At 39.1% G+C, this 13,603-nt stretch overlaps 1 protein-coding gene across 5 annotated transcripts in view; it reads right to left on the bottom strand.

The window, feature by feature from the left end:
- Positions 1 to 4,390: 4,390 nt before the first annotated feature.
- The window catches only part of nalcn (sodium leak channel, non-selective), a 41,777-nt gene continuing 32,564 nt past the window's right edge, over positions 4,391 to 13,603 (bottom strand). For all 5 annotated transcript variants that reach the window (XM_072444873.1, XM_072444871.1, XM_072444870.1 and 2 more), the window contains 26 exons: positions 13,397 to 13,498; positions 13,124 to 13,193; positions 12,953 to 13,044; positions 12,724 to 12,846; positions 12,541 to 12,597; positions 12,193 to 12,313; positions 11,973 to 12,104; positions 11,279 to 11,446; positions 10,548 to 10,652; positions 10,364 to 10,470; positions 10,171 to 10,291; positions 9,995 to 10,093; positions 9,820 to 9,913; positions 9,010 to 9,116; positions 8,840 to 8,917; positions 8,631 to 8,750; positions 8,484 to 8,552; positions 8,264 to 8,412; positions 8,090 to 8,183; positions 7,787 to 7,919; positions 6,914 to 7,029; positions 6,096 to 6,253; positions 5,810 to 5,960; positions 5,567 to 5,716; positions 5,322 to 5,439; positions 4,391 to 4,979 (listed from right to left, as the gene is read on the bottom strand). In XM_072444873.1, the coding sequence (XP_072300974.1) occupies positions 4,837 to 4,979; positions 5,322 to 5,439; positions 5,567 to 5,716; positions 5,810 to 5,960; positions 6,096 to 6,253; positions 6,914 to 7,029; positions 7,787 to 7,919; positions 8,090 to 8,183; positions 8,264 to 8,412; positions 8,484 to 8,552; positions 8,631 to 8,750; positions 8,840 to 8,917; positions 9,010 to 9,116; positions 9,820 to 9,913; positions 9,995 to 10,093; positions 10,171 to 10,291; positions 10,364 to 10,470; positions 10,548 to 10,652; positions 11,279 to 11,446; positions 11,973 to 12,104; positions 12,193 to 12,313; positions 12,541 to 12,597; positions 12,724 to 12,846; positions 12,953 to 13,044; positions 13,124 to 13,193; positions 13,397 to 13,498 (2,977 nt within the window). In that variant the 3' untranslated portion in view covers positions 4,391 to 4,836. The remainder of the gene's footprint in view (positions 4,980 to 5,321; positions 5,440 to 5,566; positions 5,717 to 5,809; positions 5,961 to 6,095; positions 6,254 to 6,913; positions 7,030 to 7,786; positions 7,920 to 8,089; positions 8,184 to 8,263; positions 8,413 to 8,483; positions 8,553 to 8,630; positions 8,751 to 8,839; positions 8,918 to 9,009; positions 9,117 to 9,819; positions 9,914 to 9,994; positions 10,094 to 10,170; positions 10,292 to 10,363; positions 10,471 to 10,547; positions 10,653 to 11,278; positions 11,447 to 11,972; positions 12,105 to 12,192; positions 12,314 to 12,540; positions 12,598 to 12,723; positions 12,847 to 12,952; positions 13,045 to 13,123; positions 13,194 to 13,396; positions 13,499 to 13,603) is intronic.

The raw sequence follows: 13,603 nt of genomic DNA on the forward strand, positions 1-13,603 counted from the left end.
AAATACAAGAGTAAATTCACAACAGTTTGTTTTCTATAAGGTCATTTTTGTGTATAAAATTGAGAACATATTTTTCTAAATGAACACACACACACACACACACACACACAAATTGTTTGACCTACCTGACGGTGGTGCAGACCTCACTGGCAGCGGGCTTCTTTCATGACTTTGGTATCTTAAAAAAATGTCAGAAGAAAGTTAGAGTAGAGTTTCACAAAGCTATATGTACAGCACATACATTCCTTCAAAAATATACTGTAATTACGTATCGTGCCCACTCTTTTCGCAGCAGTTACAATAGGCCTAATTCAGAGCATTTGACAATCTACCTCTATAGAGAATGTCACATCCATTTACTGCTCGCTCAAAACACCATATTCATGCACAATTTGACATAATAGCAGAGTAAAAAACAGTGTATTATAGGGTAATGTCCCTCCGAGGGCTATGGCCACATTAAAATCGCTTTCCTAGTGATCTGTAAGATTGCTGCGCGCTGTAGTGAAGTTTAATAGTTAGAGCATAGCACCCCCTGCAGGCGGTCTTTTGTAACGATACCCCCCGCGCTGGACGGACGCAGAGCCCCTCTTTATTGTTCCTTTCAGTGCAATTACAAGGTTTCCTGCTTTGATTGGTGGGTTACTGAATTGGTTGGAGCTCATATTATTCCTGTACATTTTTTTTAAATTTCAGTCTTGGCATGTGATCAGACAAAGCCAATGCCACAGTAATTAAAGACACTAAAGCCAGGTGACGTAGAGAGCAATGGGAGCATAGGCACATGAATGGGACTGATTACGTGTTTGGTGAAACTTTTCTGGCTAAAAGACAATCATTGGTGTTCTGTGTGCAGTGGGGTGGCACTGCAGCGACTGACTGGAGCTGATGAGGTGCATTATAAGGAACAACAAAAGAACTATGGTAACACCAGGATTAAACTGGCTATGAAACAAAGGTTTGAATGAAAAAGGATATGATTTGTTATTTGCTATGATTTATCTATGATTTAACATTTTGACAGTATATGAGTAAATTTAGTTTTTCCTCCCTAAAGTGTGATAAGCAACTTTGTGAATCAGACCTCTGCAGGCTGGCTTCTATTATATAATGTTTTATAGATGTGAATACTTGGGACACTTTGGGATACGAGCTAATTGGCAGTTCTTTGGTAGTTCACCCTGCTTCAATTCTCTGTCTGAAAAAGCTGTTCTAAAATCCTGCATGTGGACAAAAGAATGCTCAAAACTGAAGAAATCCAACTTCAATTGCTTTTCTGCCAAGTTTTAGATAATAATTTTGCACCATAAAGGCCAAATCACTATTGTTAGCTGATTTGTACCAATTTAAATTATTATTATGTGGGTTTTGTCATAGTTAGCATACATCATAACGTGAATAATGTGTCCAAATCTGTGTTGTCTCAATTTATATAGAACTGTTACGCTGTATGTGTTTTATATTTGGACTTGCATAAATATTGACTTTATATTTATACTTTCTAACATTGCTATAGAATTCAAATGTATAAAATAATAATATGGTGCATGTGCTATCTCAACTTAACCATCTTTTGTCTTCTGTGTCTCTATCAATATAAAAGACACCATTATTGTTCCAAAATGTTAGATTTCACTGGTACATTCGGTCACTTATTGTACCTATATGCCATTGTACCTGATCCCTAATTTTTTGAATTGAGTTCTCAAACATTTGACAACTTAATAAACAAAACAATTACACTAATGGCAAATTTGTAAAACAATTTGCGGCTAAATTAATCGCAGCAGTGGTCAGATGCAGGTCAGAGTGTTGTAAGTGGTGGATGTAAGCCGACAGGGTGAGTGGAAAATGACTTGTTTCTTTATTATTGAGCCCAGAATGGATGTTAATCAACACATTATGCCAGTCGTTAATTGCTTTTACCTCCTGCTGATACAATTATTTGCTACTTTTTTTATTTTTTTATTGTATTAGCCGTCTGTTTAAAAACACAGGGACAGGATCAGGGCTGAACCTGGGGTGAACGACTGAAACAAGTAGTTTCAGAGCAGAGGTGCGATGAATGCAAGAAATATTTTCAATTAAGTATATTCACATTCAGTTAAAAATGAAAAATATATAAAATAATATAAATGTAAAAACAACTTCTATATAAACTAAGTAGGCAGTGAGATTTCTCAGGCATCTAATTTAGGTGATTTAAAAGAAAACACGTTTTCTGGCTCTTAGCTATCAGTTCCCTCAAATATGTAAGATATTCCTTTATTGTCCCACATGGGGAAATTTCATACGTGTGAGAAAGAAGAGAGAGCGTTTACACCGGGCTGCCAGCTGTACCAGCGCCTTATGACGCTTCGATATATAAATATAGAGTGGAAAACTGATGAAACATTAAGCAGTTATGTAGTGTATATTTCTCAGTGATGTTTAAAGTGGAAGTACCACAAGTTTTTTTTAGTAAATGAGAGAATGTTGTGTATAGTATATACTAACACTGATATATACTAGTAATACAGTATTTTATTTATTATAAACCAGGAAATAAGAGTTGAAAGCAGCACTCTGATTGGCTGCACTTGGGTGGTCTGTCCAAGCTTAACGTTGCTATCTGAAAAAGCGGTTCTAAAACTGTGCACTTGCCTGAAAATGAATACATGTGAATGCAAAGGGTTTGTGAGAACTAAATACCTACTTCCTGCTTTCGCAATTTGAAAATCAGTTACCCCAGATTTAAGTCTTTAGGCGCTAAACTATGGTCACCCACTGTTCCGGACAGGTTGCCCCAGAGGCAGTGAAGAATTGGTCAAATGGGAGGAGAAATTTCACCACTGGGACAATTAAGTTTACCTTAACCTTCACCTTCATATAGAGAACCATACAACGTACAACAAAAATACAAATCACAAAACCTATTCTATTAATAATTTGAGTTTTCTTTACAGTTATACTTAAAATCTGATAAAATATAAATTGTACTAAAACTAAATCCATAGGTATGTCCAAAGTTACCTCAGGTCTTCTTAGCGTTTTGGAACAACTACAATAAAGATGTGCTGTATGTCTCTATTTTACTTTTAATGGCCCTCTCCCACATAAACAGTACATTCATTGTCAGTCTACGTATATATCTTGAACCTTAAGTGGCACCAGAAGAGCCTTTATCTATCCATGTGAAGCCACGGTCGCCATCAGGGTTTGAAGGAGAGATCTCGGCGGGAGAGGGCCGCAGCCATCAAAGCCATCATGTACTTTAATTACAGGTAATCTCAACTCAACAGACACTCTTCTCCACTCCCTCTGCTCTTTAGAACTTCCTCCTCAATTACCAAAGTGCTTCAATTAGGCTCCTAAATAAGCGCTGGACATGCACGAGGGAGCGACAGGCAAATTACAATAGTGCCAGGGATGGAAAAAACAACAGGGCCCGTAAGAGCAAGGAGAGATGTGATGCAGAGGCAATTAAAAGACAAAAAAGTGTTCTACCACGCAGGGCGAAAATGAAAAAAAAAATGGGAAAAAAGCCCTTTGATGAGCTAAGTGGAGCTTTAAGAGGTACTGGTTGTGGACAAGAAAGAGAAATTAAAGACAGTTGATTAGCAAGAAAGCTGATGTCACACTGTTTCCCTACATGACCATATGTCGAGGGGGGTACTCAGTCATCTAGGAGCTGGAATGTGTGAGTAAGTCATGATTTCTATAGAGCAAGTAGGCGTCCCACCGTTTCTGCGCTTTCTACATTCACATTCATTATCCAGGGCCAAAAAACCCCACAAATACACACTCTATCAACCGTGGAGCTTTTGCATGGACAAATGAAGACCCTGTCTCCTCTAATGGGCTAATTCTGTCACTAACAAGGGCCCTTGTTAACAGCAAAGTACTCCAGGCTGCAGCAAGGCTTGTATAAACGCCGAGTGAATGAGTCAATTAACTCAAATCTAACCCTGGTCAGATTGTTTGACAAATTAACTAGAAAGCAATATCTATGCAAAGTGGAGAGGTAATGCAAACCTGTGTGCAGGCGGCAGTTTGGAGGTAGAGGTTAGGGGCATCCACATAGTATCAGGCACATTTCACTCACACTCACGCTGTCCTGGATTGTGGCTGGAAACGTCTCTTTTGACAGGTCCATCATCACTGCACATGGCTGTAACATAGAAACACTTCAGGCACTATGGCACTATACAAATGCCAAAGAAAAGAAAAACCTAAAACAAGATAACACAAGTTGAAAGTAGAACATTTGAGAACAAGAGAGAGGTATTAAAAAATAAATAAATGAAATTAAAATACCTGGTTTCCTTACTTCAACAGTGGAAAATCAAGCTTTGAACGAATCAACTTACAAGTTAAAAGACGTTAGAAAAAGAGATACTGACAACATGTATATTATAAATGTCTTCTGTATCTTTATTTTCTTTAATAATTCAATGCTTAATAAATATGAACATTTGTAATAATTTACAAAATATCATTCTAAATACCCACATTATATAGTAAGATTTGGCTTACATTCCCAGTCATGAAAATAAATGGTGCTCTCCTATAATCAAAGTATAAAGTGGCTTCAGATATGTAAATTCTAGCATTCAAACAAACAGAGAACATGAAACAGAGAAGACACGAACTAGAACTTCAAAACAACACAAAGAATAAAGACTTTTAACAGAGAACAGACAAAATATCAGCAGCATTTGAATTTGTACACTGTCTTTTCCTATCTTCAAAACCCTGCATAGAAAAAATAAATACTGCGTAGTATTTTTCAGTTTTTAAGTCAGTTGTATGGTCCCACATTTGAGTGTCCTGAAGTCTGACGCTCTGGAGTGATGTCTAAATGTCGATGAGATCGTCCCCGCTCTCGTCACTCTCCACTGTGAGCTGACGGGTCCACCACTTCTTCACCTCTGACCCTGAAGACGCCTCATCCTTCACTGGGTTCATTTTACACACTATGGACTTCACACTGGTTCGGCCTGCCAGATCACAAGCACAAACAGAGCACACTTGTATTTCTGTCAACAGGATCATTACAATCCTGGATAAAAGAGTGCTAAGCAAACGTCCCAGAATGATAGGCTCAATATAAACATACACATAACCATAAAATATTAATAAAACAATTAGATTCCCAATTGGAAGACAAGGACATAAACTCACTGTGGTGAATATACCTGTCACCAGATATTTTCCCAAACTCTTTACCACAGTGTTGTGTTTATTTAAAATAATATTTTTCCACTTTCCCCTTCTTTTTCATATGCTTATAAATAGTTATTTTGTTATTTGTGAGATGGAGCATCAAGAGGCAGACAGACCTGCGGGCAGACGCCACTGTCCCATCTTCCTCTGAGGCTTCCCCAGGTCGGAGGAGTCCTGCCTGTAGCCTCCTCGGTCTGACAGCGTGGGGCTCAGGAGCTGCTGGAGGCCACTCATCTACACAAAGACAAGACCTCCTTTGTTACAGCAGAAGTGCACACCTGCAACTTATATGATGCTCGAGCGGCAGATCAAGCTGAGACTGTGTCGGTGTGTAGGCTGTGTGTGTGTGACGGAGGCTCACCTCAGGCTGTGAGGGGTTGTCTGTATTGTTAGCATTGTGGTCTTCGCTTGGCACGGTGGTCTCGATGCTGGGCGGGTTGAGGAAGCGGCTGAGCTCCTGCTGCTGGCTCTCTCTCAGACTGTGTATGATGCTGCAAGACTGCTGCTGCTTCTGTAGTACACACATATACAATGCATGGTCCCTTGGTGGTCATTGTGGTCTTACATGTTTGTATCTTTGTGTAATTTCTGCTGGGAGACTCACCGCACGGATACGTTTGAGGCATTTCTTGAGCCACATGCGTATTGTCTGCTTGGCAACCTCTTCTTCAATGGTGTACTCCAGCTGTTCTCTGGCCAACAGCTCCTCCAGCTGGAGAGACTTTCTAATGTCCACAGAGCGGTAGGACAGCATGCTGCATGGAGGTAAAACACACAACAGTGGTAGATGCGCACAATTTCATGTTTCAAAAATGGACACTTGGCTGATTCAACACTGTTCGGGGTTCACGGGCAGCAGATGTCTGGTCACTACAGTTCTCCGTGTTTACCTCAGCACATCATGAAAGGTCACATCTCCTCCGTTGTGCAGCCGCTCCATCTCGTAGCACATGTGTTTGAACAGCAGCTTGTCTTTGTCCAGGTCCACCTCCAGCCGGCCCCTCAGCAGCCGCAGCAGAAACTTCACCCTGGATGTCGGGATCACGCCCTGGAACAACCAGGAAAACCATACAGAGGTCAGGCAAATGTAATTGCTGCCATTTTGTACAAAAGACCACTCCGACCGCCACCAATCACACAATGCAAATGTGAATGGTGTTTTTCCAAAGAAAGCAGGATTTGACGTTCCTATACTTGATTTTAGTATATCTTAAGGTCCAATTTGAGTCCAATCAAGTTGGGACACATGCTAAAAGAAAATAAGCATACGATAAAAGAGGACCAAGGCAATAAAAGTGGAAGAGGAATAGGAATGGTCACCCATGAAAGAAAGGTGGCAAAATTAAACTATAACATAAAAGTTTTTCTGTAGTTGTCAGAGAGAGAAGGCATAATGGGTGTATATTGGCTCTTGTTAAAGAAGTTGTTCTATTATGTTACAATTAGCCAAGATCAGATTCAAAAGTAAAAAAGAAACTAACTTTGAGATGACACCATTAATAAATAAGGAGAGTCTACTTTTTAATTTCATCTCCCACTGGTGTAATTACTTTTACTCCTATTGTTCATTGCCATTGCTTCATTTCATTCAGCTGTTCTCATTATCTTTTCCTCTGCATTTCTGTATTATACTGTGCCTCATAGCTATAAGGCGGCCATCAGCCCCTCACTGCTGTGTCCTTATCTTTTTCTGTTGCTAATTTCTCACCTCCCGTTTGTCATCCACCATGTTCCAGATGATTTGGAAGTGCCTCAGGTCATTATAGCTCAGCAGCTGGTCCTCCTCCGTGGAGTAGAACAGGGAAAAGTTCTCCACAATGATAGCTGCAGGAAATTAAAATCATATCAACTAATTGGATAAGGAAATAAAAATAAACACAGACACAGTATTAACTGAATGAGAACAATATGATATGAAATGCCATCCCACGCCATCGGAAGAAGGAAACAGTGTATTCAAAATTATTTCCGTTATATAATATTTAATTGACATTTTTTCATGAGAAATCATCCAAGGACTTATGAAGACCTACAAAACAAATTGATTGTTCAACTAATATGTGATCTCAAAACTATGTGCCTTGAATTGAGTTTTGCTGTGATTGTAGTTGTATGATTTGTATTGTGTTGTTTTTAACGCCACAGCTCGTGTCCAATACAAGGGGATGATAAAGTATATTATATTGTAGTTTATTGTATGGTACCATAAATGTTCTGACTATTAACTCTCAAAGCAACTCAATATGCGTTCAAATAATTTGCCAAAATCTGTGAATTAATTTCCCAGACATTTGTGTTTTGAGCTGTATTGCTGTAGAATCCATTTCTATTTATTTACCTGTATATTGCATTTAGTTACTTGTTCATTTTTAGTGACTCCAGGAATGTGAATCTTTTCCACAGTAAAATGAAGTTATCTGAGGTTTGTACACATTGATGTCAAACTCTTTGTATGCAGTTATGAAGGTTAGATTTAGCATCCAAATGTAAATAAAGCAACGACAAACCGGAGTATACAAATGTGTGTCTGAGTGAGATTGTAGTGCTGTGATGTAAATATAAACAGCTGACAACCACTCACCCACGAGCAGGTTGAGCATGATGTAGGCTATAATGACATAGAAGGAACAGAAGTAAATGAGCGCTCCAGCGTAGTTCCCACAGTCAGTCTCCCAGTACCGGTGTTTGTCAGGTGTACAAAATGGGGCCTGTACCTGTGGACGGAAATGCCAGGATTTTATCCGTTGGAAAGACATAGATATGCCATGACATGCTATGCTATGCTTATCACTTTTATCAGTGAGCATGGATTTGGAAATCAGCAGAAAAAAACATCTGTCATGAACATGTGTATTTCTATATCTGTGACAGCAGCCGGTCTCACCATGCAGTCATGCATGATTTTATTCCAGTCTTCTCCTGTCACAATACGAAACAGGACAGTAATTGCCTTGCCGGCAGTGGAGAAGTTGGCATGCCTGTAAATAGGAAAGAAGTAGAAAATATATCTTTTGCAGTCAGTTTGAACAAGGCGTGGAAAAACAGAATGTGTTTTTACCGGTTAATGTTTTCTCCATATTTGACCGTGCCAAAGAGAACAACTCCAGCAAATGCATAGCAGAGGAGTAGGAGGAACATTCCCACAATGATGAAGAAGCTTTTGTACATGCTGACCACTACCGTCAACAGCAGCATCTTCAGTGTCACCTTTGGCACAAGGAAACATATTATAATACGTTTCAACGGTCATTCAAATGACTGAATTTCAATAAACTTACATGCTTTCCACATATGGTAAAAAATCTGAAGACGATCACACATGTGCCCATCATGTAGGTGTACGCATTCTATGGAGAAAATCCATATTTAAGTGTGCTTATTTTTACTAACTTGACAATTTATTCACCCGTTTTTGAATATCTAACCAGCAATGCAAAGTGTAGGATGATCCATATGACGCCGAGTGATGTGACTAGCAAATCATAGCGGTTCCTCCTGCTCTGCCAGTATCCCGCAGGAGACATGGCTATTAGCTTCATGGTCACCTTGGTAACAACACGAGAGAGACTTTTGAACTGAGCCCCATCATTCAAAGTCAAATACTGAAGAGTGTGGGTCAACAGCAGAGTCTTACCTCAAGTACAAATATGAAGGTGAACACCACAGATATGGTGGCGAGTGGAAATGTGACTTGATCATCACCCACGTCCCACTGGAAAATAAAGTGCACGGTTCAATAGACTTTGCTCACACATTTTAGCATAATGGACAACAAAAAACAACAACAAAAGCATTGGTATGCACCTTAACTGAGAGCAAAACCGACTGTGCCAGCACGAGAACGGCAATGCCCCGTTTAAAGAAGGGATGCTGAGTAATGTCATACATTTTGGCACGAAAACCACCAGTTTCTGTGAAGATAAATTTGGTTTATTAAACATATATTTACCACACAATGCAGGGTAGTTTGATAGTAGAAATTAAATTGATTTGAAGTTCAACAAAAACAGCACAAGTGCTGTTGTCAGGAGTAATATCTGATACAGTCCAGCGGGGGGCATTCATGGACCACACGTCAGAACCAGTACTACAATAACTCCCTGAATTATGTTTTTTATGTCAAGGTCAAGATTAAAGCCTTTGCCTGGAATTCTTTGCAGAAGAGAAGGCTATACTCAATAAGAGAAGGCTCTATTCTATAAGAGAAACAAGAAAATAGGAGTGGGACGTGCTAAGGCTGTAATGAGCTGTAGTGAGTGAGCAGAGCTAGAAGCCGAGCCTTTTGGATGTGGATCAAAGTCAGGTTGATACTGCTTTTGTCAGCGCCACTGCTTACTATAGCGGATACAATTGATTTCCTGTTTGTTCTCACACTGAATTGCACTAAGAGACTATTTCCCACATTCCCTTTGAGAAATCGGCACCATGACCCTGATGTGAACTGGAGGGATTTGATTGTTTAACTTCATGGGAACAGTAAATACAGTGTGTTTTAATCAGAACCCTTTTTTACCAATCTTAAAGTCACATAAATAATAATAATTAAAATATATATACACTGATCGTTCATTGAGTCAATTGGTGACAGCTACATTACGTGGTATTACACTTAACCTGGACGAGGAGGCAAGTGAAGAGGCTGGGCGATTTTCAGTCTACTTTTTAGATCTTCCCATCTTCTCTGGTCAACAGTAAGCAGAGCAGTGCCCTGGAAAACAAACAAGTAAGAGAATATTTATACCAGAACCAGAACCACTACTTTCTTTGTATTTGACTGTATATGCCATACCTTGTTTTCATTAAAATTTGCAATCACAACACCAACAAACAGAGTAAGTCCAATCATACAGCCCAAAAACACAAAGACATGGATGTAAATTCCATGGATCTGCAAAAGAAACATAGGAGTCAGCGTCTGATCAGAGTCTGAGATCGGCAAGAACTGAACTAAGAATAAAGACGTACCGGCCCAACGCGGTGAATGATGACATCTCGGACCTCCACCCAGCCTTTCAGTGACAAGACCTCAAACAAGGCCAACATAGCGTTCCCAACATTGTCAAAATTAAAATTACGAGGATTCGCCCTGTCGAAAGTTGAAATCAAATCATATTAACAAGTTCATGAATAAAACAGACATTAAAAGAAGTTATCATACCAGACTCTTGGTACCCAGAAGCCAGGTTTCTTCTCTCCAGCCTTTAGTTTAAGATTTAGATTTTTTGAAACACTGACATTGATTCGAAAGATGCCTTGGCAGTCCACCTGTTTACAAACACAATTTATCTTTTTTAAACAGCGCATAATCATACATTGAAACACTGATTACTGCTTTTTCATACCCGTTGCAGAATGGATGGGTCATTACACTTGGCGAGCTTTCCGGCAAACAGCTGAACTCCGAAGCTTGCAAACACCAGCATTAGTGTGAGGAGCAGAATGGAAACCTGTGGGAAGAATTTAACGGCTCATAATCCATGTCTGAGAGATTAGAGAACAGACTTAAAATTACACACAGGTGAAAACACAAAGAGACCGACACAGAAAACCCCAAAATGCTAAATATTGTTTCTATGTAACTGCTTGTGTTTATAGCTGGTGGTATGCTTTATATACGTTTGGATAAGATAACATACTTAGAAAATGTACTTCCTTTCACAGTTGCTGTCTAATACATTAAATACTAAAATATCCCTATTACTATTTTGCTACAGTTACCGTTACTCTTTCACTCTTTTACTCTTTGGTGGCATTTAGAATACAGTTACTTTTGTAAAATCAGGAGAATGAATTTCAACATTCAATTGGGTGTTCAAACTGTGCGATATTAGTGACTCCTGTGGTGAGTGCATTTTTCCTAAATTGTGAGAAATAAACATAGAACAAACTATGAGACAAATATGAAGCTGTTTTAATCCGATGTTACGATTTTTACTCTATCATTTAGTGCATTTAGTATTTTAAGTATAGTATAGTACGCTGATATAACCATGTATTTTAATAGCTTACAAAATACATTTTAGTGCAGGTATTTTCAAAGTATTCTCCCAACACGGGTGGGTGCTGTACTAACCAGGAAAATCTCCTTGAACCCTTTTAGGACCTCCCGCACCACCTTCCTCATCTGTGGCACCAGCTTAAAGATTCGCAGCGGACGCAGACAGCGCAGCATCATTAGCAGCTGAGCCCCAGATTCTGGGGGGACGTCCGTGGGCATCCAGCATAAAAAGATCAGGCTCACCTTCACACGGACAAGAGAAGATTTCAAGGAGACAAGAACACGTGCCACAAACAGCCACATTCTAGATGAATTTCCTCCATAGGCTCATTGTTAAAACGAGTTTGATTTTGTTACTGTATTAGTATACATTTACAAAGGCTTTTTATTGTTTTGGATGTTCTCTTTTGAAGGTGCTGCCGTTGTACACATAAAATTGAGATTAGTCATGCCCTGGCACAGTTGTCTTTGTTTAGGACTGACACAAAAATAATACTTTTAATGACTTATAATCACTTGTAATCATTAAAATCTGATACAACTTTCACAAAAAAAATATAGATTTAGGACACTGAGATGCAGACTTAATTTCATAAAATAAATTGTCTGTCATTGAGACAAAAAATACTTGAATTAACCACAAGAGGTCAGTGTAACAGAATGGTAGGCTTTTTGCTGTGAATAATATCACATTTAAAAGCTAAACCAAATTAGCATTAGGCCTATTCTAATGGGAGTTAAGGCCAATGTGTGTGCTTGAATTACTTACAAGATATATAAAAATATCCATGACCCCTCCAAAATCTCTGATGACTGCTGTGGGGGTAAAGAACAGCCCGTCCGCCATGATTTTTAGGTTCAGTTCTATGCTCATGAATATGACAAACACATACTCCGCTATCTGAAAAGACATCACACCATTTTGACATCTGTTAATTTGCACAGACGCTCATTTGATCACTCGCAATCATCAATCGTTCCGTTTTTACCTGCAGAGTGGGGACCCGCATAACCCTGGTGAAAGGTGATTCAAACATCATTGAGATGCAAGAGCAGATGGTAACCACAATCATTACCCAGTCCAGATAGGTAACCAGGCCCAGGAGATCACTGCATGAAGACATAAAACAGAGAAAAATCATTTAGACAGAAAATCGACAGATATGAAAGCTTGGCATTTAACACAGAATAACATAAATTAGCAATGTATTTTTCACAGTTCATCATTTCACAGTTTCATTTCAAACCACAATTGTTATTCAAGGTACGGAGACGAAAAGCACACAGATTTGAATGTTTAATGTCACAGAAATAAACACATTATTTGTCAGGCTTACTAGAGTTGGTGGTATTTGGTGTTCTTTACAGCTCCAGTTATTGGATCTGTTTTGGATCTACTCAGAAATAGAGATACATACATTGAATGACTCATTAGTATGTTGTAATTAACTAACATAAAGTCTTATTCTTGTGCATGTAACTCCATATTAAACTTTGTAAAGCATGAGAAAAAGACTTACGCATTGAAACGTGCCCGAACTATCACACTGCAGAAGTTTCTAAAGCGATGCTCGCGGCCGACGATAAACAAGGGCTTGTCAAAGTACGGATGGTTTTCCCTCAACTCTTCCTCCTGCACTTTTCTGTTCCAACACAAAAAAAATACAAGTGATTTTTGGGTACAAAGACCGCAATATAGGTCTGTCCGCGACAGTTGGAATTTGGTATTGAAAGAATATGCAAGTAGACCTTTTCATCTCTGCTTGTTCTTTCTTTTCTTGAATCATCTTGATCTCGCTGTCCTCCCTTTGAGCGTTGCGGTAGCGAACAGTGCTGGAATGCTTATGAGACAAGAATTACCATATTTTTATACACAAATTATAACTGAATGGAAGTATTCAAGTATTTAGGTGCACGTACATCCTGAGTGAGTGTTTCCAGTGACTTTCCCCTGCTGATCCTCTGACTAGTCGAGCCATGTCGAAGGGACCTACAAATGATGTTTTAATTATTACACATAAACAACCCTATAAAGAAGCAAAATCATCACGTAAAAGGAATGTACTGCAGAGACTGTAAAGCATACTCGTGTGGACGTTTCTGCACATCAAAACTACCATCACTACAACTATAATTTAGGTCATTTATTCGTTTATACATCAACAGCATTGACTTAAACGTCTGATTTCCTACCTCCTCTCTTGGCGAATATGATGTTGGACACTGAGAATGGAGCGTTCTTTGGCTGGCTGGCCTTCAAAAGATCCACTTAGCATCCGCTGTCTAGTACATGCTCTGGAAAACAAAAACAACACTTTTGTTTCACTCATAATCAAGCACTGGCTCCTGTCCAACAGCCTGTTTAGCAGCCAGGCACAAGTCTAGACCAATAAAAGGAAT

Source organism: Eucyclogobius newberryi, unplaced genomic scaffold, assembly GCF_026437365.1.
Source record: "Eucyclogobius newberryi isolate DKJ021-1_F unplaced genomic scaffold, fEucNew1.0.hap1 SCAF_14, whole genome shotgun sequence".
Classification (NCBI taxonomy): domain Eukaryota; kingdom Metazoa; phylum Chordata; class Actinopteri; order Gobiiformes; family Gobiidae; genus Eucyclogobius; species Eucyclogobius newberryi.